The 26,888-nt window shown below is 38.6% G+C and overlaps 1 protein-coding gene across 1 annotated transcript in view; it reads right to left on the bottom strand.

The window, feature by feature from the left end:
- LOC134677977 (uncharacterized) overlaps positions 1-26,888 on the bottom strand; it is a 386,613-nt gene that overhangs the window by 337,543 nt on the left and 22,182 nt on the right. The window contains exon 2 of the mRNA XM_063536409.1: positions 14,417-14,549. Within this exon, the coding sequence (XP_063392479.1) occupies positions 14,417-14,474 (58 nt within the window). The 5' untranslated portion in view covers positions 14,475-14,549. The remainder of the gene's footprint in view (positions 1-14,416; positions 14,550-26,888) is intronic.

The following is a 26,888-nucleotide window of genomic DNA, read 5'->3' as shown; positions in this document are numbered from 1 at the left end:
AGAAAATGTACTAGTATACCCGGCGTATTATGGATAGCTTTATCCATCTTTATCCACTTGATAAAGTAACTGTCACTTTTTAACACCGCGGGATCGGTGGGATCGGACACCGTATTATCACGCTGTCACGTAGACAAGAACGGCCGACAGCCGTATTCGAACAATAAGATACGTCAAATACTAGATATTGAAACGATATGGATTAGATATGTCAGTGTCAAACAAGTGTCAAAAGTGACATTTCTTCAAACAAAAACGTCACTTTTGACACTTGTTTGACACTGACATATCTATTCCATATCATTACAAGATCTAGTATTTGACGTATCTCATTGTTCGAATATGGCTGCGAGTATTTCGCGTACTAGTATTTGATCACCACCCTCGCGTCGTAGCAAATTATCCAGAACGGACTAAAATTGATGGCAAGTGGCAACTGAAAATAAACGTCGGGGAATGCGGTCCTTCTCTTATGCTGGTATTGTTTTACTGCGGAACCGTAAGTTACTAAACGACTGACGTGTTAAAAATTATCTGCACAGGCGAATTTTCTGTAAAAAAAACACAAACGCTTATAAAAGAAAACAGTCTAAAATTAGCAACCATGTTGTATTTCTAGAGTTTCTAGACAAACTTTGCGATCGGATTTTTATATAGTGAACTCAGAGGCCTGAATCACAGAATAAATAACAGTACTAGGTACAGAAGACTCACTCTCTAACAAAACGTTGTTACGATCAGGACAGATATGGCCGCTAGGTGGCGACAGCGCCTCGCGCGGCTTATGGCTACTGGCTAGCCACCAAAATTGGTGTGGAACGGATGTACTTTTAGCTACCTGTAGCAAAGCGACGAAATCGCGGAGTGAGCCACGCCTGCCTGAATTTTCAAGGCTGTTGTCTATTGACAGCGCCTTAACGGTCGCCGACACTCTTGTGTGACTACAAGAGTGGCTTCCCATTCTTACCAAGTACCTACTCTGGAGATTACCTAACATTTACCAAACTTCCAAAATTACCGGTAAAAATCATAACCCTACTTTTGCTTGTAAAAATGGCTTTTAAGAATCTCAATAACAATGGATGTAATAATGAACTTTAAATAAAATTACCTTTAAAACATCTACCATTAAGGCTTAGTACTAAAACCTCGAAACCTTCTGCCCTAATCCGGCACTTTAAAAAGAAAAATAAATCAACCTAAGCCCAGTTATAAACTTTTATTTACCTTCTCAATAATAACACCATTTTGAATCCTATTCGCTACAGTTAAACGCATAATTAACTTAAGTTTCGAAACGTCGTAAGTCGTAGAGCGACGGTTGACAACGCGGCCATTTTGTTTTTTAGTTCCTTCGTAATTACACGATTTTGAATCTTATTCGATAGTATTTAAGTCACATAATGCATATTAATGTGTCTCACGTATTTCTAAAAGGTCATAAGTAGTGGGGGTAGAGTTGGGAAGGCGGCCATTTTGAATTTGAAAAGGTAGAGCTTAGGGTAAGTTCGCGATGTCATAAATTGTAAGACACGCTTCGTAATGAATCAATAGGACAGAGAAAGATGTGGAGACTTTTTTTATATTAAAACTGTTTGAATCTATGTACCTATATGCATTACTCAAATATTAATTTATTTTTAAATTATGTTTATAAATTGAAATAAAGTTCATATACTAAGAAAAAGTGATCAAAGCCTCCAGTGCCCCAGGCTGGAATCGAACCAGCGTCCTCTGCTATCGCGGCAGGTGCCTGTGCCATTCGGCCACCCGGGCCACACCGGCCTAGGTCGAATTTTTACAACTGAAAATAATTTAATTTGTTCTAATACTTCTAATAGTAATCGGTGTTCATGTTAAATATATTAAAATGAGTCACTCACATATTTAAAATACGTGAGTGATCAGTTGTAATAAATTTAATTATCGTGGAATCCTAATATAACTGTAATATTCGCCATAGGATACAGCATCAGACTAAAATCATTTAAGTTCAGTAGGTTATCTGATGATGCAGTCAGAATAGCCAAAGGAAACGTAAACAAAACCGGCCAAGTGTGAGTCGGACTCGCGCACGTAGGGTTCCGTACCATTACGCAAAAACGGCAAAAACATCACGTTTGTTGTATTGGAGCTCCACTTAAATATTTATTATATTTTGTTTTTAGTATTTGTTGCTATAGCGGCAACAGAAATACATGGTCATGAGTTACAGCCTGGTGACAGACAGACAGACGGACGGACAGTCGAGTCTTAGTAATAGGGTCCCGTTTTTACCCTTTCGGTACGGAACCACGAAATAGGAACCTCAAAGTCCCACACCCACACCATTTATCATTCCTCTTATTTTCACTATTTCGTATCAGTTTAACCATCAATCCATTTTCATTTTTAAACTTAAACTTTTCCTAGCGGCAACTCCTTTCATCTCCCCGTTCTTTTAAAACTGCATTTTAACTCCACGGATTTATTTAAAGTTATTTCCATAAACGTTTCCAGATCGATTTAAGGGATTCTGAACTTAATTTGTATATGCATAAGGTGTGTTTTGGGATATGTGGGGTTTGTCATTAATTTCGAAAAGTTCGGTAGATATATCAGATTGACGTTCGATGTCAAACTATAAGCATGTATACATACAGGGTAAATTTCGAAACGTAAGGTATTTTGTTGGGGTAACACCGGATGCGGGAGAAGAACGTAGGAAATTCGTTTCCGCCAAAATAGGCTTTATTTTTTTAATTTTGACCACAATATGCAAGACGCCATTTCATTGCGCTTCGGCCGCCATTTTCTATATTTTTTCTATATAAATGATACCCTCTATGAAATGACATTAAATAGTTAGTAACCTAAAAAAATTAAATGACATTATGTGAAACACATTTTGTTGCATTAATTAAGTAAAAAACAAATAAATATCTAAAGGAAATAAATATTTATGGGATCATATAACGCAAATCAACCTTCATATTTGTACAGTAAGGTGATTAGTGATTACGTAAGCTTAGGTGCGTTACTCGACGATAGGTAGGTATAGGACAACATAGAAAATTCCATAATTCAGGAATAAATACATACAATAGATCAATGTTCGCTTATCACACAAATATATTACCTAATCAATGTTTTGGTCCATTTTTTACTAGGGTTTATGCATATCTAACTATGTATATCAACTGAGACAAGTTGCGCCTAAGTATTACGTAATATCTCTTTATATTAAAATTTATATAACAATTATCGGACAATGCCACAAAATGTAATACTTAAAACTTAATGCATCAGGCATTTAAATATTTTTTCTTACTGTTTTGCTATTTCTGACCCCGGTTTAGTTTCACCCTGTATAAACACACGACAATCTTTCTCAACATGAATGTATAAATGCTATAAATAACATTTTGCTTGACGATATTTTAAGAATATTTTTTTAATGCCAACACGTAATGACAGGGCACGCAATGACATTTCGTTAAAATATGGCGCGTTTAACTTTTGACAGGGACTTCTGGTTGAATTAAAAATGGCGATGCCGTCTCGAGATTTTCTTTTGGGTAATATGGGTAATTGATTTATACTGTTTAAAGAGCAATTATACTAATAATTTATTATGTAGGTAGAGTTAGACCAAGAAAAGGCTGCAGCGGTTTTGATAGCCCACGCAGTGCAAGTGTTATATTTATACGTCATAATTTCATGGGCGTTCGACGTTTAAAATATGTAACACTTGCACTGCGCTATAAAATCGCTGCAGACTTTTCTTGGTCTAACTCTAGTGTACTTGGGTGTGCGTTGTTTCTGTAAATATCTCTGAAAAACTAACAAAAGAGCATGTTGACACTGACATTACGTACAAAGATGACTCATATTAATCACAACTCAAGTTACACCAACATAACTACAACACCACCGTAACTCTTATCACTTTCCTATAAAGTCTATTATCCGATGACAAAATTTCAGATAAGCTTGTAAACAGTTGTCGGAAGAAAAACATCACATATTCCTGTGTAGATCTGTTGAAAAAGCGACTTTAAAATAGTTGTGTTAAGCCGTATAATTAAGTAAACGCCCGTTGGACTAAGTTCATTTTGACTTAAGAACACATACGGTTACTTTGTTCTTACAGATTTGAAATTGGAAAAAAGAACACGACAGTTTTCAACGAGTTTGTCAAACGTAATTTATTTACAAAAGGGTCTAAGTGTAATGCTTTTTGTATGAAACTACGCCGTTTAGTAAAGAAGTAGAATGTTGGTGTAATTTTAGCTAAACAAGGTATAATTAGGTATGACAATTAAGTTTATTGTATGTGAAGGATTAATGTTCTTTATTTATACTACTTTGGTCAGTCTTTTTGTCAACTTGCAAACTAAGGGGTCATCCATTAATTACATCACACGTTTAGGGGGAGGGAGGGGTCAAGAAAATGTGACATATTGTGACATGGGGGAGGGGGGAGACACAAACTTTGTGACGTCACTTTAACTTCATCAGTAACCGAAAATTTATTTAAATTATTTTATTCGCTGTACATTTAAATAACAAGTTTTTAAAACGATAATCGTTTTTATTCGTTTAATTTTCTTTCCTAAGCAGTTTTGTGTCATAAAATTACTAATATTTATATCGTCAAAAATATTTTGATAAAATATTAATAATACTTAGGTCCTTACTTAATTCGATTTGGCGATTTCGTAGAAAAAATGTGACGTCACACTAGGGGGGGAGGGGTTTGCCAAATGTGACCAAGTGTGACCATGAGGGGGGGAGGGGTCAAAAAACCTAGAAATTCGTGTGACGTAATTAATGGATGACCCCTAAGGGTGGTGGGTTCGAGTCATGGTTTCTATCAAAACAGTTTAATATGTTGATTATTTTTTAGTTTCGTCAATCGATCCTTTTATTTAGGACCAAATGTCTACATATAATGAGATTAATTGCTTTAAAACAATGGGTACAAAAGTTAGAAATGACTGAATAGGGTATTTGACTGTGTTTAAATTGAATTATTTTACAACATGCATGAAATAAAGCACCAGAAGATTAATAGAGACGTAGACAGTATTTTTAGATACAATTTCTATTTTAAAACCCGTATAAAACCACATAAAGAGTAGGTAATTTGATTGTGACATCACATGCTGGCCCCAATTTCACCAGGGTGACAGGTGCGACAATTGTAAAACATCACTGTTGCTGACGTCACAGCCGTCACAGGCATCCATGGGCTACGGTTACCGCTTACCATCGGGCGGGCCGTATTCCTGTTTGCCACCATCATTGACCTATTAAAAAAACCTTATTAAATCGGAAAAAAACAGATATTGCTCTTGCTAAGTTTATGACAATTGTCATAAGAAACACTACAATTGTAACGAAATTCCGACATATAACTCATTTCCTGTCAAGAGTCAAGATTCACCGACAATTCTACAAATATGTCGACTAGAAAAAATAATTCTTGTTTCACAACATAATTGTAATACATACAATTGTAGCAAACTGCCTGTCGTGTTTGTAAGTATTTCTATAGAAAATATTTTATAAAATTGTAATATGTCACCTGTCGCTTGACAATTGTCGCTCGACATAATGTCACTGACAATTGTAGCCGTGGTGAAATTGGAGCCTAGTGTTCCATATAAATTCCATAGTAGCAAAATCGTTTTGACAGTTCGAAAAAAGAAACTGATTTAACTAGTAAACTAAAAACGTTATCGCCCTGCCTGACACTGTTTGTATAGTCTGCAATAGACTGAAAGGCCTATGATGATGATGATGACTCAAAAACCTTATTGATAGTCAAAATCTGACGTAATTGATACTCTAACTAAACACGTATTACGAAATGATACATAGATGTGACGTAACCTTTATGTATTAGCCGTCTATAATTATGGAAATATAAGAAAATCGCTGTTTATATTTGGAATATTACTCTGCTTGTTTTTCTGTTTCCTTTTGTATTGTTTTTTTTATTGGAGTGTGCATTAATAGTTATTTAAGATACAAGTGCGGAAAAGAGAAAATTCGAAACGAGTGGCGATAAATTAAAACACAACCTAAGGGAGTATTCTAAATTGACACGAGTTGCGAATTACCTATTCGCACATGTACCGTATAACGTTTTACAGGAAGTATGGCCCTTTAAACTTTTGACATACGCACGGAAAGTAAGTAGTTGTATTATATTGTATTTGTGTTTGGTCCTATAATCAATTGTATTAATCATTAAAGTTAATGCAATAGATAATCATTCGTCTATTTTCGGCGCCGTAACTAACAAAGGAATACAGAAATTAAAGTTAAACTTAAAAAAACTCTACATCCGTCAAAAACTAATTTTTTTCCAAACCCGTTGACAAGCACATTTCTCACGCGTCATGTTTCCATCTAGTGTCAACTGTCAAAATTCAAACAGAATTTCCTTCCTCAAAACTATACATCATTAAACCACATCTGTGATTAATCCCAACCATTTCCTACGGCCGTGTCAAAAATGTCAACGGGTTTTTTTGAACAACGAATTAATCCAAAAAACGTGCCCGCTAGCGCCATCTGTCATCGCGAATGACAGTTGTTAATTTGAAAATAGAACGTAATTTCAAAATAGAACGGGTTGGGAGGAGTTGGGAGATGTCCTCATATAGATTCCGCTTTAATGACGAAGACGCACTCAAGCTTTTTACTATGTACTTATACTGAACTTATTTGGGTCGATCAACTATTTCTTGTCGTTATTCTGTCCCATCAACCAGAAGGCAATAGTAGCATAGTTTCTTAGAAAAACTGCTGTACCATGTTCTATGAACGTAAGTACTTAGTAGATGTCCCATTATGGAAAGGCCTTATAAGTACTAAAAAAATTAAGTTTGGTTCATTTAAATACGAAATAACTAGTATTTTAAGAGTGACCCAGGAGACCGTAACCATGGCAACTAGTGACAAGAAAAAGTTTATTCACCCATTTACTACCACATCGCAAACAGGACCATTCTCATTTTGATTCCTACACCATTTTAGATCACATAATAACTTAGTTTGTCTCTGGAAATAATTCATTTAATGCGTGCATAAGGTAGACGAAGAAGTCCATCTATGCATTGTCGTTAATGAACTTTTTTGTCGCGATTCGTTAGAACTTAGGAAAAGAACAAGAAATCTAGTATCTCTGTACTGACTATCAGTAACCTAATCTAACCATGCATACATTATACCGGTACAATGTACAATAGATTGGGAATTGATGAATTATGTTATGGCTCCTCTACACGATGGGCCAACGCCGGCCACTCCAAGGGACGTAGCCATGCGGTAGAATGAGATAGCAATATCACTTGCTCCCTCTAACGCATAAATGCGTCCCTTGGAGTGGCCGGCGTTGGCCCATCGTTTAAAGGAGCCATGATGTGATGGAAGAATTGTGATGTCGTTAAAATGAAATTCTTTCGTGGCCTAGTGGGTAGTAACCCTGCCTATGAAGCCGATGGTCCCGGGTTCGAATCCCGGTAAGGGCATTTATTTGTGTGATGAACATAGATATTTGTTCCTGAGTCAGGGCTGTTTTCTATGTATAAAAGTATGTATTTATCTATATACGTATGTATATCGTCGTCTAGTACCCATAGTACAAGCTTTGCTTAGTTTGGGGCTAGGTCGATTTGTGTAAGGCTGTCCCCAAATATAAAAATAAATATATATATAAATATATAAAATAAGTTGACTGAGTGCGAGTCGTCAAAATGCACAATCTAGTGCGTAATCGAGGAGGCGTTAAGTGTTTGAGGACTTAATTTATAGACGGTAGTTTCTAAATTTAAATTTGGAACGGTCGAGTTAATGATGGCGGTAATTTGGTTTATGGTCGCTTTGTGTTTTATGTTATCGACAATGTAGAGGGAACGCGGATTAGTGGCGTTTTTATTTCTTTTTAAAATGTTTACTGTCGTTCTTGTCGCGACTTAAATTAATAAATAGATAATTGTTATACAAATACGTGAGATTTTTTTTAACGTACATTTACTTAGGTAATCCTTCTTCTTCCTTCCCTTAGTCCCAGTTCTATCTGGGGTCGGGCCTCCTTGTACGGCGGCGCCAGGACGCTCTATCCTGGGTTGTCATAGGGCATAGGTTCTGGGCTTTCATCTCCCTCTTGATACCCTTCAGAATCACTATAGGTAACCCTTCAGAATCACTAGATTTATTTTCATAACAAGTTGTTTGTGTGCGTATGTGTAGGCATAATGTTTATTGTATTGTAGCGTGCGTGATCGCTATAGACGGCGCCCGCGCGCGCCCCCGTGGCCTGACTACGGGGATGAAGGATCCTACATCCGATATCGGATCGGACAATGTGAAAACGCTCTTACGCTCGCAGCAAAAACGAACTTTGCTCTCTTAAGGCCCACATCTAGCGTCTTTCGAGCGTCGGCGTCTGTCGGCGTCTGGTCAGCGCTATGGAAAATGACGTCGCTGCGCAGTTGCGTCGAGCAGCGGCCATAGAGTTGTAGACGCCGACGCTCGAAAGACGCTAGATGAGGCCCTTAGACATATATGTAACTATTCTCTACCAGTAACTGCCCGTCCGTCCGTCCGTCACTAAACGTGTGAACTCATTTGAGCCACAAAATTGTCCACTCAACTTAGTTCTGGACAGTTGTACTTTCAATACCCAAAAGGTCATAACCGCCTTTAGAATCGCATAGAAATATTGTCCCTTTATGATTTACTTTTCTCAGCGTCATCTAAAACGCATTACGGCGAAGTTAAAGTTGCAACATACCGTCGCCATCAGATACATCGGAGCGGTCAAGGCGCTCACAAATATCTGAACACGCCTCTATTGTCAGGGCGTTAGAATGCTATTTTTATTTCTTTTGCCTCCTATAGGGGTCATCCATTAATTACGTCACAAGAATTTTAAGGTTTTTGAGCCCCTCCCCCCTTCTTTGTCACATTTGGCAAACCCCTCCCCCTTGGACTGAAAGGAGCGTTTTAAAACAACACGAGTTGCGAATTACTTATTCGCACGTGTATCGTACGTTTCACAGTACATATGGCCCTTTAAACTTTTGACATACGCACGGAAAGTGCTGTTTCCCGCACTAGTGCGGGAAAATAGGACCATTATGTACTGTAAAGATATATGTAAAGATATATTTATTTATTTATGAGACAACCATTTTTTGGTTAACGGTTTAACCGGTTAACCCCGGGTTAGTGATTAAAAGTGGCGCTTAGTTGTATTACGTAAATTGTGTTAAAAGTTCAAGGTTTTATTCGGCTCATTAGCGATGGAACTCTTCACAAAAATTCTCCCTTCGGTCGTGTTTTAATTTATCGCCACTCGTTTCGAATTTCCTCTTTTTCGCACTTGTATCGTAAATAACTATTTCCACCCTGTATATTTAAGGTAAATACAGGGGTCTAGTTACACTAGACCGTAGCGATGGCAGTAGGCATTTTTGTGAAGAGTTCCATCGCTAATGAGCCGAATAAAACCTTGAACTTTTAACACAATTTACGTAATACAACTAAGCGCCACTTTTAATCACTAACCCGGGGTTAACCGGTTAAACCGTTAACCAAAAAATGGCTGTCTCATAGGTACATATTTTTTCGGATTTCGGGATTGGTCCCATAGTAAAAGTTGCTCAGTATGACCCATATACTCATTACTCACCCCTTAAATTATTGCAGTATATTGTTGACATTCTGGACACTCCCAGTATAAAAAGTCAGAATGAATCATAACTAAAAATTCCTTCAAAAACCTCTACCCAGCCCCATTAGCTCTCCGAAAAACATAAAACAGAAATCTTGAACCAAATTATATCAAATAATATGTAATTGTGTACAAATTGTAGGCGCTCGTATGATAGGAACGGGTCGTGGTAACAGAACAGGTAAAAATACTAGTTATTTGGTATGAGCCCATCAACGTGCACAGTAGCGCCACTGCTAAATAATCGTGATTATTTAAATTTAACGAAATAAATTTGAAAAAGGGGGCCGCTACGTACTGTATTTTTTATTTAAGTACCTTCTGAATACATCAAACTAGTTTTTATGTTGCTGGATTGGTCGATCTATGAACTCAAAACAAAAACGGCCGTTTTAACTTTGGACGCATAGATAAAACTAGTTCGTTGTATTCAAGAGAGCTCTTGAACAGTACGTGGCGGCCCCCTTTTTTAAATATCTCTCGTTAAATTTCAATAATCACGATTATTTCGCAGTGGCGCTAGTGTGCACGTTGATGGGTTCTTACGACGTGTTAATTCTAGTAGGTACTTTTTTTTATTTTATTTAAGGTGACTTTATTATTAAACATACAATAATAACATTTGGAACAATAGAAATTAATAAAAAAAAATACTATAAATTAACTTAGAATTAAAAATTAATAATAAATTAGTACCTACCTAGAATATTTACAGTATAAAAACTTAACCCAATCATAACAGATATGCCCCGTCTAACAGCTCGGACTGCGGCAAGGACCCCATTACACTGGCGGCGTTACCTCTCTGTACCGCTAGGGCGATTCGCTGAGAGAGGTACGCGCCAGCCCTACGGTCCCCTGTGGAATCGACCAGCCGCGCCGACAAAGCCTTCATGAATGCCTTCATGTCAGATGACCAAGGTCCCAGAGTCTCAACTGCGAGCGCCGCAAACTCATAATCGTTAACTAACGTCGAGTATTTGCGACGCTTGAGAATCTGGGCCTGGTCAGCCGCAGCACCAGCCTGGATGCGGGTCGCCCCGATGTGGGACTGTGCAAGCGTGTCAACGCACGTCGCGTCCCACACCAGGGCTCTTCCTAATTTCCACGGCACTAACGTGGCTCCGTCGGGACGCTTGCCGTCGTCTCTAGCCATGCCCACTGGTTCTAAAACTGCAGGCACAGAGACGGTGGCAAGCGCGCGACGGACCAAATCGTTGATAGTGCCGTGGCGATATATGCGGCCGGCGCTTTTTGCGCAAGATAGGCCATGTCGGCCCAGCTGGTCCACGCTCTTGCCACAGGCACATGTATGGGGAACACATATTCTGGACCCAAGCCTCAAGCCTATTGCTATTCTTAGGCTGCTTGGGTCCAGAACCGTGCCTATCGCCTTTGAAGGGAGGGCCTGTAACCAGTGGCCCGACTCGGGGGCCGAAACTGCCAGAATTCGCGCGTGATCATAGTCGTCCGGGCTGTTTTCTATGAGTGTGGCATGGACTACCTCTAGGCGAGGGGAGTCCCAAGCCCGTTGAACGTGCCTGGCGTCTGGGATGTCCGCACTCGGGCATGACTGACACCATGCTTCTCTGGCCTCCCTGAGGCTCGCTACCTCATCATCGAGTATCTGTGGAAGGTTTAGAATGACACCGATGAGAGACAGCGAGCCGTACACGGAAGACAGAAAAGCAGGTAAAGCCGAGCTGGCCGAAGTGCGAACTCCGAGCCCCCCAAACCTAATTGGGAGAACCGCCTGGGTCCATGACCTAGTATCAAACTGTATATTTAAAATTTTGGATAGCGTTGCCTGAAGGGAAGTGTCAATGGATGAAAGAATAGAGGGAAACTTCCAAATTGGGCAGCTGCGAAGCAGATACATAAATTTTGGGGTGAATAGACAGAAACGGATGATGAAGAGAGCTATATGCGGATTTATTTTGAAAAGTAACTCTGATGTACTGTTAAATAGATCTAGTTTGCAGTTAACAACAGGTGCGATAGCTTCGCCAAAGATTGGTGAGCCCAAAAGAGTGAGAGATGATTTTGACTGAACTGAAATATTTGGTAAAACTTCGTTAAAGTAGGTACTTGAATTAAGAATATTTAGAATCATGAATTTTTGACTTTTTTCAGTAAATATGGCCCTTTAAATTTCTGACATACGCACGAAAAGTGCTATTTTACGCACTAGTGAGGGAAAATAGTATCCTATTTTTGGTCCTACTGTAAATTGTACTAAGGTGTATTCGGGTAATACCGAATGTCGAATAATTCCGAAATTCAGATGAAAATCACCCTTAATTCCATCATAATAAAAGTCTCTTTTTGGAATTATCCGACAGTTTTCGACATTCGGAATTACCCGAGTAAACCTTATAAATGTTATTTTTACCTAGTATTTTTACTCCAAGTATTTGTATCTAGTATCACCACCGCCTAATTTATTTTATAGCCGACATCACGCTCCGCGGTATTTATTAGCGTGTGGTCTTTTTTGACTGCATTCTAATGGCTTCGAATTTACTATGATGTTATGTGGACCGAATATATACCTAATGGTAATCAACAGGTAAGGGATTATGGTTTTATATTTAAACCAAAATTGTATAGTTTGCCCTGTATTTTAGTAACATTTTTTTAGGGTTTCGTACCCAAAGGGTAACCCTATTGCTAAGACTCCGCTGTCCGTCTGCCTGTCACCAAACTGTATCTCTAATATCTCTATGTATAACAAATACTAAAAAAATAATATAATAAATATTTAAGTGGGGCTCTCATTCTCATATAACAAATGTGATTTTTTTTGCCATTTTTTGCGTAATAGTAATACGTGGTACGGAACCTTACGTGCGCGAGTCCGACTCTCACTTAGCCCGTTTTTAAAAAAAAATCTGGGGCAATAGGGCATCGCACAGCCACAGCATATTCCTTGTCCAATGTTCCTTTTACCTCACTCGGCCATATACAGGTGTTTTAATTTTTAACAAGCAGAAACTTCTGTGAACGATGGGTGATTGAGTGGGATTGGGTCAGACTTGAACTCCAAAGGCCGTGAGTTCAAGTCTCACCCAAGACAGTAACTTATCCACTTTTAAATTTATTCTAAGTTTACATGCTGTTCTGTTGATACCAAAATGTAATACATATATTCATTATTCACCACATGCATTATTTATACTGAAAAACACCCTGTATAAAAATAACTACAAAACCAACAATGAAAGCGAACTCCAGCATTTCCACAAAGATAATGAAATTTAATTTTCACCTCAGCAGCTCGAACAAGGGTACTTTGCTTCTTAAAAACAGTGAGCAAAATGCGATTTTGCTCACTGAGTCATTTTGTCTCACTCAGTGAGCAAAATGCGATTTTGCTCACTGAGTGAGACAAAATGTCATTCAAGTGACCTTTATAGTCAAATGTCATTTCAACATGCAGGGTCTAATACAAGTTCGATATACTTGGGTTCTATTATCTCTGTCCCTCTAGGTATGTTCTCACTGCTTAGGGTGAAAAATTTTGTGTACTACACGAGATCAAAGTTATTTACATCTCGTGCGCTTTTGAATCCCTTACTACGCTCAAGATTCTAAATTAGATTCACTCGCTGCGCTCGTGAATCTATTATAGAATCTTTCGCTTGCACGGGACTCAAAATAAGCACTCGAAGAAATATCAAACTTTGATCTCTTGTTGTACAAATAACTATTAAACTCCGAGCACAAGTGTAAAAACTATAATTTTCCACAAACTAAACTAACTAAAAACAGTAAAAACCGTTTGACGGAGCTAATTTCTAGTTAAAAACTTGCAGTTTCTGTTAAACCTGCTCATTATAACTAGAATTCGCCACAGAATAAATAATAGCACTAGGTAAAGAAGACTCACTCTCTAACAAAACTCGTCTGTTACGATCAGCACAGATATGTCCGCTAGGTGGCGACAGCGCCACGCGCGGCTTATGGCTAGCCACCAAAATTGGGGTGGAACGGATGTACCTGTAGCAAAGCGACGAAATCGCGGGGTGAGCCACGCTAGAATTCGCTTCAAGTTCAAACCATAACTCATTTTACTGCGTTTTAGTCGGTTACTTAAAGTATGTAATTTCAGATGGAGGATTCGAGCAACTTTTTTGCCAGAAGATGTTTTGTCTATATATTAATAAGAATAATAAGCAATAATAAAATAACTACAAATAAACCCACACACATATTTTACATGATGAATAGACAGTGAACGCAAGCAGCAGCGCCGTGGGTAAGATGGCGGCCATGGTTACAAAATGGCCGACGGTAAGGGCACTATCCATAGAGGTACAATAACATAGAGATGACACGGGGGAGGGGCAAAACGACCGAATGAGATGGAAATTTCAGTAGGAGTAGCAGAGAAAGCGGTATTATTGCTTGTCCTTGTCACAGTCTCACTTTTTGTTTGTTCCCCACCAAAAATTTAGTATGGTTTATGGTGGGCAACAAATAACCCGACCGAATTACGTATATTGTTTTTGGTATGTTGTCAGGAATGTTAAAACGTGTTTTTAATATTGTCGCGTTGCGTATGTTTTGTCCCTCACGGAGGCACGCGTATAGCTCATCTATGTAATACTAGGTTTATGGCACTATCACATAACGGTTAGTCTTGCGGGCACACATTCGTAATAGTTATAGTATTAAAATTATTACCTTGTGTGGAATAGACAGCGAACGCGAGCAGCAGCGCCGCGCTCAAGATGGCGGCCATGGTTACAAAATGGCCGACGGTAAGGGCACTATCACATAACGGTTAGTCCTGCGGGGCGAACACATTCGCCGGGACCTGAAACAAGGAGAAATAGGGAATTATATTACGTATTTTATACATCAAACCATAATTTAGGCAGTCGAAGAAATCCATAAAACAATCCTTAAGACAACATATATCATTAGGGTTCCGTACCCAAAGGGTAAAACGGGACCCTATTACTAAGACTTCGCTGTCCGTCCGTCCGTCTGTCACCAGGCTGTATCTCACGAACCGTGATAGCTAGACAGCTGAAATTTTTACAGATGATGTATTTCTGTTGCCGCTATAACAACAAATACTAAAAACAGAATAAAATAAAGATTTAAATGGGGCTCCCATACAACAAACGTGATTTTTGACCAAAGTTAAGCAACGTCGGGAGTGGTCAGTACTTGGATGGGTGACGGTTTTTTTTTTGCTTTTTTTTGTTTTTTTTTTTGCATTGTGGTACGGAACCCTTCGTGCGCGAGTCCGACTCGCACTTGCCCGGTTTTTTCTCTATACCTCTGAGCAAAAAATGTCCGATGACCGGCCATATTATAACGCCTGTAAAAGCATTAGTCAATAAGCCAGACTAAAAAAAGTGCAAAAAACGCGGCACACTTCTTGATCGAAACGACATGTGATTGGTCAAATTCATTAGATATAGTACACTAAAGTGTTTCGTAATGAACTCATTATAGTTGAGTCGGGAGCTATTGAAAAGTATGCGATTAAAGTTCGGTATACGCTATCGAAATTGAAAAAAATATTGATAATAACTCGTATTCTCCCATCTGACATATCAAACAGACAGACAGACCCTTCAGCTCACCCCATAATGCCAAACATACTAATATAATTCAATAAATATACCTTTTCGCGTCACTTAGGGCCACATTAGGGAATGAATAAGGACTATTTATACTTGTATCAAGTTACTTTTGTATCCCTATAAGCCTGCTGGTGATGGGTAGGCCAGGAGCTCGCGCTTGGATTCATTTAATGTTTTCACTCTTTTAAATTTCGTAACTCTTCGTAAGAGCTGTTTCCCACTGATGTCCAGTTTATTGCGGGTACGGTTTTTTTGCAGAATCCCGTTTTAGTAGTATAGGTGCTAATATAGTAACTTTCCCACGAGGATTCTGTGAGCGGGATCCTGCATGGCATACTACAGAAAACGGGATCCTGCAAAAAACCGTACCCGCAAAAAACAGGCCGTCAGTGGGATAGCTCTAAAGCCCAAGCCTGGCGGGCTGGTGAAAAGTGTCCACGTAATTCGTCATTCGTCACATTCCTCAGCCATGAGGAGACGACAACGAAGAAGAAGACCCAAGCCAATATTAGCGCTTTTGAATTTGGAACTTCTTTTATTTCTATAAGAGTTCATAACTCAGAGGTATGTAGTTTAAGACAACTAACAAATTCTATGGATTGTTTGATCTGAAATAAATGATTATTTATTATTATTATTATAACTCGAATTTAATTTGTGCTTGTACAAGTACGCGGGGACTTACGACTACGATGTTAATAGTTAATGTATGATTTTATATTTAATGTACGTACGTACGTTTTGTACCTTAGACATTTTTTTTTAATCTTAAGGTTATTTGAATTGTACTATATGTATTTTAGGAATAAGGACATTGTATACCGTAAACCGGTTGATTGTGACACTCTCTAATCAAATAATATTGTAACATCTGTATACTGACATTGCATGATCTGACAATAAATGATTACTTACTTACTTACTTACAGAATGCCCCTAAAATACGTTGACTAAGAACTTTTAGGGATATTTTTCTTACTTACAAAATGTCACTAAAAATGTAAACTAGGATAGTTTTACAAAAAAAGGCGTATTATCCTTTAGCTTTGATACACAAACGTATTGTAAATTGTAAACAATATGCGGGCGTAAAAACAACAGACAGAAAGATTCATTTAATATTTAATCTAATACGTATATTGATATGGCAACGTTGGTAACCAACGGGTCGGTTTTTCTTGTTTACCTATTCTTTTACATTCTTTTTAGATAATTGAGAATAGAATAGAATAGAATAGAAAAGAATAGAAAATATTTATTTGCTTGAATACGTAACAATCAGATCTTATAATAAAATAGACACAGTATTCAGTCGACTTAACATCAACATGCAAAATATTTGACTGTGTTATACCTTATTATTTGTGTTTCTGTTTACGCGTGTTGGCATATAAAACATTTTTCTTTCTTTTCTTGTTCTTTATTAAATTTGCCGCTGGACATCCTGTACTAGCTCTTGGACTATAACAGAGGGCGAGCTAATGCAGTAATCACCAAACTCGGTTCCAGTATTGTCCCCGAGGCAGATACAACTTTAATTATCTTCCCTTGGCAGAACCAAAGATTTCTACCTCAAATTATAGGTAAACAATGGATTCTACAAAATAAAGTGGCATTGCCCGATAACTCAATAGGTTAGTTTACTATACTTATAAATAATAACTATTAAATCTATTTTATGCCAATAATGCTTTACATCATTTTGCAAAAGAGCTGATACTATTCAAACTGCTGGGTCGAACACAGCTAAGGGGTCGTCCAGAAAACATGTGATATTTTAGAATACGCATATAAATTTTCTCTGAAGATGTATTTTTGTTGCCGCCATGAAAAACGTTGTCGCCCTGCCTGACACTGTTTGTATAGTCTGCAATAGACTGAAAGGCCTGTGATGATAACAACAAATACTAAAAACAAAATAAAATAAATATTTAAGTGGGGCTCCCATACAACAAACGTGATTTTTTTGTCGTTTATTGCGTAATGGTACGGAACCCTTCGTGCGCGAGTCCGACTCGCACTTGTCCGGTTTATTGCTACTATAAAGCTATTCTAGATTTTAGTTACAGGATCCTAAAAGCATGTCCAGACTTGTCCAGACTCGATATCAGTAGTAAAAATGACCGTTTATTTTTCACCATTAATTTCGACATGTCATCATTAGTGTACCTACAACGTTGCCTAGAGGCACCCCTAACTCCCCTAAGGGGTCATCCATTAATTACATTTTTTAGGGGGAGGGAGGGGGTCAAGAAAATGTGACATATTGTGACATGGGGGAGGGGGGAGACACAAACTTTGTGACGTCACTTTAACTTCATCAGTAACCGAAAGTTTATTTAAATTATTTTATTCGCTGTACATTTAAATAACAAGTTTTTAAAACGATAATCGTTTTTATTCGTTTAATTTTTTTTCCTAAGCAGTTTTGGGTTATAAAATTACTAATATTTATGTCGTCAAAAATATTTTGATAAAATATTAATAATACTTAGCTACTTACTTAATTCGATTTGGCGATTTCGTAGAAAAAATGTGACGTCACACTAGGGGGGAGGGGTTTGCCAAATGTGACCAAGTGTGACAAGGAGGGGGGAGGGGTCAAAAAACCTAGAAATTCGTGTGACGTAATTAATGGATGACCCCTAATGGCTCCTCTATGTTCGTTTTTTTAGCATTAGAAAGAACTCCACAGAAGCAAGCGTGCAGTTTTTATCAGGCTCTTTAATTGTTAATAATTATTGAATTATCTAATGTAGCATGGTCAATACGTATAATTTACTTCAAATTATTACTGCTAAAAGTGCCGGATTTGGAACCACAGCTTACTTCTTCGAAGTTCTTTCTAATGCTAAAAGAAACGGACTTTACACGATGGGCCAACGCCGGCCACTCCAAGGGACGCATTTATGCGTTAGAGGGAGCAAATGATATTGCTATCTCATTCTACCGCACAGCTGCGTCCCTTGGAGTGGCCGGCGTTGGCCCATCGTGTAGAGGAGCCATAAGAGCGTTTTCACATTTTCCGGTCCGATACCGGATGTCGGATCACCCTTGGGGAAAGAAAGCTCCTAAAGGGTGCCCCATGGCATCGAGTATTTTTCGTACCTCAAAAGGAAAACTCGGAACCCTTATGGGATCACTCGTGCGTGTGTCTGTCTGACCATTCCCCCCTCCCCTTTATCTCTGAAAAGTAACTACTGGGTCTAAAATTTTGAAGAAAATACACAAAATAGTACTTGACCTATAGATGACAGGAAAACCTATTAGAAATGTGCAGGCAAGCGTGAGTCGGACTTATGTGCAGAACCCTTGGAACGCGAGTCCGACTCGCACTTGACCGGTTTTTTTCTAAATTATTGATAAACTTGCAATTTCTTCTAATGTAGAATTGTAGATACCTATTTACCTAATAAGTATAAAGACGGCGAAGTCAAAACCGATTCTTTAACCACCGACGGCCGTCAAACGGATGATTTATCGCCCGCCATCTTGTTTTTTGTTTTTACTTCGCCCTTGCGTGGAGCTGTGAAAGGGTTGGCATTTATTACTGTTTGTTAATTGTTTTTTATTGTACAGTTCGGATATACAGACGTGTATTATTGTTCTCTTTTTGATATGTACATATAACAAAAAATATGTTTTACTAATAAGATTGTAAAAAAAAATTTTTTAAATAGTTTTTCTAGTGAGGTAATTTGATGTCTTACATGTTTAATTTAATTCTTATCGTAATGAGAGGGGTAATATGTACGTAATTGCATAATTGCAGGGACACATTATAACAGAATCCATTCAAGTGGCCATACATTTTTGGAGCTCAGTGTACAATATAAATTTATAAACATAAAACATTTAGCAAAGTATGTGTCAGTTGGCCTCACTTTTAATCCGTCCGTTAACTCAATACAATACAGCCAATGCAACATGCAACTCATTCCTCAATTCCTCACCTCTGAATCACTACCTCAAACAAAACTCACTACAACACACTAAATCAATAAATTAAATTCTGCCTCCTCCACCGTTCCTAACTCCATGGTCTTGTTTGTTTTTTTTTCCGCCCAGACATCTTTGATGTGTCCACGCCTATGTTCGTAATTTAAATTTACGGTTGCGTTCTGAGAACGGAACGCGTTTTAACCGTTAATTTTAAAAGGGCGTACCTACACTACTTTTTAATCCTTTTAAGTCCTTTTTTGTTGCATTTTGTAAAACGAATACAGGAAAGACGTAAATGCATAACTGATTTATAAGGACATATGCTTTTAGTATTTTAGCGATGTTCTGGGAACGCATTTCTACCATTATATTTTTAAAAGGACGTATTTATACAATTTTATTGACACTTTTATGTCTTTTTTCGTCAAAAATTATAGAATTGAAATACTCAACTGTATTACTTTTTCTTAAAGACGGATTTTCGTTAATTTCCGTAAGCAACAGTGTTGCCATGTTAAGAGTAATTTTAATGTGGTAATTTTCCCTCAGATCTATCGGATATTTCATATTTATGCGGCGGTTTCCTTTGCTCTGAAGATTAACTGATTTTATTATAGGAATGCTGTAATGCGTGATATTACGTTACTTTGATCTGTGCTGTTTCGGAAGGTGGCCTTATCAACGAAATTATTGATGTGTAAAAAGGAAACATTCGTGGTTTTTAGGGTTCCGCACCTAAAGGAAATGGCTTAACAGACAGAGTATAACTATTGTGACATCTTGGCTTTCAGTGAAATTTGGAATAGAAGGTAGGAACTTATTACTGAATATCTTGGCCTCAAAAGGAGAACAACCTCCCCCGTTCATATTTAGGGTTCCGTACCCAAAGGGTAAAAACGGTACCCTATTTGACTATGATTCCCTATCTGTCTGTCACCAGGCTGTATCTCATGAACCGTGGTAGCTAGCAAACATTTGAAATTTTCACTAACACCATATACTAAAAACAAAATAAAATAAATATTAAAGTATGGCTCCCATACAACAAACGTGATTTTTTTGCCTCTTCTGTCGTTTTTTGCGTAATGGTACGGAACCCTTCGTGCGCGAGTCCGACTCGCACTTGTCCGGTTTTTCAAAACCACTGTATAGTAACGGAAATGTTTGGACATGTCTCGGACAGACTATAAAAAAAACAATTGAATAATGACAATCCTTCCCGCGGCAACTCGAAAGGGCACTGACAGCAGAAAAAGAAAATGGCGGCTACATAAATCATTCGTTTTGACTGACGCGACGTCGTTGGTTAAATGATTGTTGGCGACAGTGAAATTGATTTTATTTATGTATGGTTGATAGAGTCGGACCAAAAAAGTCTGCAGCGGATTTCATAGCCCATGCAGTGCAAGTGTCATTTATACGTCATAATTTCATAGAGGTTTGTCGTTTAAAATAACACTTGCACTCCGTGGGCTATCAACCCCGCTGCAGATAATTCTTGGTCTGACTCTATTCGTTTTTTGACGTGATAACGTCTTATATATCGAAGAACACCGGTAGCATGCACGAAAAAATATCACGTTGTGGACAGATCTCTATGGTAACGTTGTGGACAGATCTCCATGGTAACGTTACGTATTGAAATGGTAATGTTTTCTTATGACGTTAATGACGTTATCACGCAAAATTATCTTAAGAAAATTCTCTTCGTAAAAATATTTACGAAGATTTCATTTTGGTGGTTTCAGCTACTGTAAGGAGTAAGCCGATAGTTCCGTGGTGTAACTTAAGGCCTGTGCACACCGGCTGCGCATGCGTGGCGTGCACGTGCGGCGTTGTAGTATACAGATCTTTAGAAGAAGAAGAAGAAGAAGAAGAAGAAAGACATTTATTCCATAAAACACACATACACAGGACAATAATATTAAAGAAATAAGATAATTAGAACAACAAAACAAAGAAATTATGTACACATTAAAAAAACAAAACGGAAAAAAAAAATACACACTTGGGTCCAGCAATGTGTGGCGTAGGGAAAAGGCCCTGTCTCAGCATATTGTTGCAATTTGCAAACGAGGCAAATTCCAACGCTGTTATTCTGCCAAGGCCTTAGGGAGTGACATTAAATATTAGTAATATATAAAAAAATTATATAATATATATATACAGAAAAATAAAAACCATAATAATAAAGTAAGTGAAAAAAAAAAAAAAAAAAAAGTAAGTGAAAAAATAAATTAATAGTTATTTTGAGTTTAAAAGCAGCATAAAAGAAAAAAGTGGCGTAAAGAAAAAAAATACGAAAGCGGCATAAAAATAAAGAATTAAAATGTTTGTGATTTATTTACCGATATTTTGATAATGTGCAGCGGGTCCAGATTCAATTTGAGTGTTAATAAGTATTTCACGCAGACGAGAGCTTATGAGAGACGGCACACCGCTTGCGTGACGTATGCGTGTGCGGTCAATATTTTACCTCCCGCACACGTCACGCACACGCAAGCCGGTGTGCACAGGCTTTTATTCATAACTAGCGACACCCCCCTGCTTCGCACGGGTTATACACTTAACACTTCCTCAAGAATCACTCTATTGATAGGTGAAAACCGCATGAAAATCCGTTCAGTAGTTTTAGGGTTCCGTACCCAAATGGTAAAAACGGGACCTTTAAAATCCCAATTCTGGACTATTTAGGGCATACTGAAAATTCCTGGACTGGCCACTTCTGCCCTCCTAAGCTAAAAAGCGGTATTTGCATTAAGTTTATAATGAAAATACGGGCTTTTAGCTTAGGAGGGCAGACTTAGAAAAAATAAGTCTTCTCATACACGGATGTGGCCTGTAATATAAGCAAAAAAATTAACTGTAGGCTGAACTCCTCATACTGACTAACATTAGTTCAGCGACTTTTAAAAATAACTTGCATTTTTATTTTTAATACGCTTTAAAGTTTATTCTAAGACGCAATGTATTGCGAATTTTGTTATGTTTTAAGGCGTGACAAGCAACGTCAATCACAATGATAATTGCGTCCATGGATGATAATTTTTATTTTGTATGAACAATAGGAAGTCTAAAGACTTCATAATTTTTAAAAATTGTTGAACAAAAGTGTCACCGTTTGAGGAGAAGAATCTATGTTTTAATTATTTGCTCGTGTTACAGGCCACACCCGGTATATCAAAATCCAGAAGCTTTCAGTATGCCCCACGTATAATAGTAAAATTAAATTAAGCATAAACATACTCGTATCTGACACTCTTAGAATAGAAGTAATTCATAAACTGACATACAAAATAAATCTACAATCAATACCATCAATAAGGTGCGTGAACTAGAGACACATAAATAAGAGCGACTGGTAGAGATCGTCTAAGCTAGCCATTACCACAGAATAAATAATAGTACTAGGTACAGAAGACTCACTCTGTAACAAAATGCTTCTGTCACGATCAGCACAGATATGACTGCTAGGTGGCGACACCCGGCTTATGGCAAACCCCAAAATTGGGGTCGAACGGATGTAGTTTTATGGCTCCCCTACACGTTGGCATGGGCCAACGCTGGCCACTGCAAGGGGCGCAGCCATGCGGTAGAATGAGACAGCAATATCACTTGCTCGCTCTAACGCATAAATGCGTCCCTTGGAGTGGCCGACGTTGGCCCATCGTGTTAATCGTGTAGAGGAGCTCTTAGCTACCTGTAGCAAAGCGACAAAATCGCGGAGTGAGCTACGCCTGCCATTACTCAACATTTTTTAAGGTTCTGTACCCAAGGGGTAAAAACGGGAACCTATTACTAAGACTCCGCTGTCCGTCTGTCTGTCACCAGGCTGTATCTCATGAACCGTGATAGCTAAACAGCAATACATCATACTCGTATGTGAAAATTTGGACTGTCTAGCTATCACGATTCTAGAGATACAGCCTGGTGACAGACAGACGGACAGCGAAGTCTTAGTAATAGGGTCCCGTTTTTACCCTTTTGGGTACGGAACCCTATAAACCGCGTTACTGTGTCGCTTAAGTCAATGCGTTAGAAAATGTGACGTTCCACGGCAAAAGATACCTTATGGCGGCTGGCGCTTACGTCGCATAGTGCCGCAATAATATTGGAGCGGCGTTAATAATAGCGTAAGCGCCAACCGCCATAAGGTACCTTTACCCGTGGACGTCACATATACTGGTGCCGCGTACGGTCCCTAAATTTCTTATGGGGATTGACAGTTATTATTTTTAGTAGTAGTAGTAGTAGTAAAACACTTTATTGTACAAAAATCAAAACAAAACAGGAAAAATAACATTGGTCATTAGTACAAAGGCGAACTTATCCCTTTAAGGGATCTCTTCCAGTTAACCTTTGAGCAATTGAGGGAGAATTGGAGACGGTAGGCATCCGTACAGTACCAACAGTGTAAATAAAAGAACAAGAAAAGAAAATTATAATGATAATAAAAACGAAAAGTTTCTTAGTTACTTATAAATATACACATATATACACAATTAAATACATATGTACACAACTAAATACATATATATATATTTTCTATAATACATATTACATATATATAAAACCTACAATACCGCGCACATCCTTTAAATTAAGTTTTGTCTGCTAGCCATAACCTTTTTAAATTCGCCTTTAGCGATGCGACCGATTGACACTGTCGAAGAGAAGATGGTATAGAATTCCATAATGTTACTGAGTAAACGGTGAAGGACTTGTGATAGGAACGGTGTTTGTGAGGTGGAATACACAGAGAGAGGTTCGCGCTGGAACGGAGTCGGTGCCCGCTGCCGTCTGCTAAAAATTTAAATCTCTCCGAGAGATAAGGAGGGCAAGAGGGAGAAAACAGGACATTGAAGAGAAGGGAGAGGATATGGATGTCTCTACGGCGACGGACGGGCAGCCACTTAAGCTGGGAGCGGAAAGCTGAGATGTGGTCAAATTTGCGTAGCCCAAAGATATATCTTATGCATACATTTTGCAAACGTTCAAGCTTGCCAAGCAGTTCCTCATTGAGATCTAGAATGGCGATATCCGCATAATCTAGGAGTGGGATCAAAAGGGAGCGTGCAAGCATTATTTTTGTGTGAATAGGGAGGAAACTTTGGAGACGGCGAAGTGAGTGCAGCGAAGCAAAGAGTCTCCTACTGGTTTCAGTCACATGGGGACCCCAAGAAAGGGTCTGATCAATGACAATGCCTAAGTTCCTGACGGTAGCAGAGAAAGGAATGTGTGTTCCATCGAAGATAACTTCTGGCACTGTCACTTCAGATAACTTTGAGATGAAGTGAGGACTCCCAATCAGAATTGCCTGTGATTTCTTCGCGTTAACCATAAGGCCAAATGATGATGCCCAGTCGCGGATAGAGTCGAGATCCCGGTTAAGTTGGCATATTAAAGGACCCAAATTATCTATGCTTGCCGCTGAGTAGATTTGCAAGTCATCTGCATAAAGGTGATACGAGGAGACAAGTGATTTCGTGATTCCATCTATAAATAAGGAGAAAAGTAAAGGGGACAGCACTCCGCCTTGTGGGACCCCCGCGGTCAGTTCACAACATGAGGAAACAGAATCCTCGACCATAACCCGCTGGCGCCTTCCAAATAGGTAACCACGAAACCAAGAAAGAGTTAAAGCGGACAGATTGTAATTCCGTAGAATAGCGAGGAGTACATCAAAGTCTACGGAGTTGAATGCACTGCTGAAGTCCAAGAGGACCAAAGCCGTCAGCTCCTTTTTTTCAATATTAAATCGGATGTCCTCGGTTACCTTGACTAAAGCTGAAACAGTACTATGCCCGGGGCGGAAACCAGATTGAAAGGGATTCCAGAGGTTATATCTGTTGAGAAACGAAGAGAGAAGCTTGTTGACAAAATGTTCAATTACTTTAGAGAGAATCGGAAGAATAGAAATTGGGCGGTACTGTGAAAAAGATGTAGGATTGGAGACTTTTGGCAAAGGGATGACATGGGCAAGTTTCCAAGATGAGGGAAAAGAGCCAGACGAGAGCGAGAAATTAATTATTTTGGCCAGGATGGGTGCGATAATTTCAGCCACGAGCATAATCATGGCCAAACTAAGCCCATCTTCACCAACTGCTTTAGTTTTGATTGTACGAAGGATGGCAAGAACCTCCTGCGGTGAAATACAACGGAAGTGGAACAAAGGAGAATCGGGCCGAGGAGCATTGGCTAGAAGGGACAACGTCCGTTGCTTAACAGACGGGTTAAGCTCGACCGGAGAAGAACTAAAGTGTTGATTAATGGCTTCTAAATCCGAAACACCCGTCGTGCAACCTTGCTGACTCTTGCCCACTCCAAGAGACTTGAGAAATTTCCACAGCTTTGCGGGAGGACAATCGTCAATAGACTGATGAATATAATTGCGTCTTGCATTCCTACACGCTTTGTTGCACCGGTTGCGCAAAGAAGTATAAGCACGCAAATTATCATTAGTAGGGTCCTTACGGAGTCTGACGCGAGCACGATTCCGCTTAGCCATAAGTGACTTAATCTCGGCCGTAAGCCACGGCGCGGGGTAGTGCTTGACTCGTGTAGGTTTCAACGGAGCGTGCTTATCAAACACCGCGAGCAAAACGTCATTGAAGGTCCCCAGCTTCACTTCAATGTCATCAGCCAACTCCAAGGCAGACCAGTCAGCATTGCTCAGATCGTCACGGAGAGCTTGTAGGTCAACGTCACGGAGGTTTCGACGCAATACTATCTTATGGCGCCTCTTTGGCGCTCGAATTTTGAATGAAGCGAAAATAAGATCGTGATTGGAGAAAGCTGACGCACTAAATTGTCCATGGCAAGCTACAATGTCAGAGGAAGACGTTAAAATTAAATCTAGTAAAGAAGGAGGACCATTATGTGGGAAGTGCGTGGGGCCAAGAGGTAAGACTTCAAGATTTAGGGAAGATGCTAGGGAATTAAGCTTGCGCGAACGGTGGTCATTTTCACTTGTCTCTGGCCTGAACTATATGAGTTCATAGCTGTTTGTCATTGACCCTATATCACAGTCCCATTGTTAACCAATCAGTGTCAATTGAACAGTCAAAAACTCCTATCTCACTAATAAACTCCCAGTCAGTTACGACTTTTCCACAATTACTACATTTATATCAGACAAATTGATCCCCAATGAATTTCGGACTTTAAAATGATTTAAATAAAGCTTATTTTTAAATAAAAAAATCCGACACTGATACGACTTTTCGACGATTACTACAGTCAGGTGATTTTAAGCAACTACGAATTTTGGACTTTAATTCAAGTTTAATAAAGGTTATTTTTGAATGAAAGTGTAGTTATTTTAATAGCAGATATTGATGTAGGTTGAAATTTTGAATGTTTATTGGTATAAATTGTGATTAAGGGGTTTTTTAGTGGCATTGAAAAGGGTACTTGATATGGTATTGATGAGTTCGAAATTGGAGAGTCGTCTGATAGAGGTCTAAAAAAAGTAAGTACAATTAAATAGGAACGATGTTAATGTAGTAAGTACAATAAACATTGGGTGCTTTCCTACAAGTCAAATCAGTTTCTTTTTTAGAACTGTGTTGTTCTGATATATGGTAGGTAAGTGGGAACTCATTTATTGTATAATA

Source organism: Cydia fagiglandana, chromosome 27 (assembly GCF_963556715.1).
Source record: "Cydia fagiglandana chromosome 27, ilCydFagi1.1, whole genome shotgun sequence".
Taxonomy (NCBI): domain Eukaryota; kingdom Metazoa; phylum Arthropoda; class Insecta; order Lepidoptera; family Tortricidae; genus Cydia; species Cydia fagiglandana.
The sequence above is the reverse complement of the archived record's forward strand: the minus strand, read 5'-3'. Positions and strand labels throughout refer to the sequence as shown.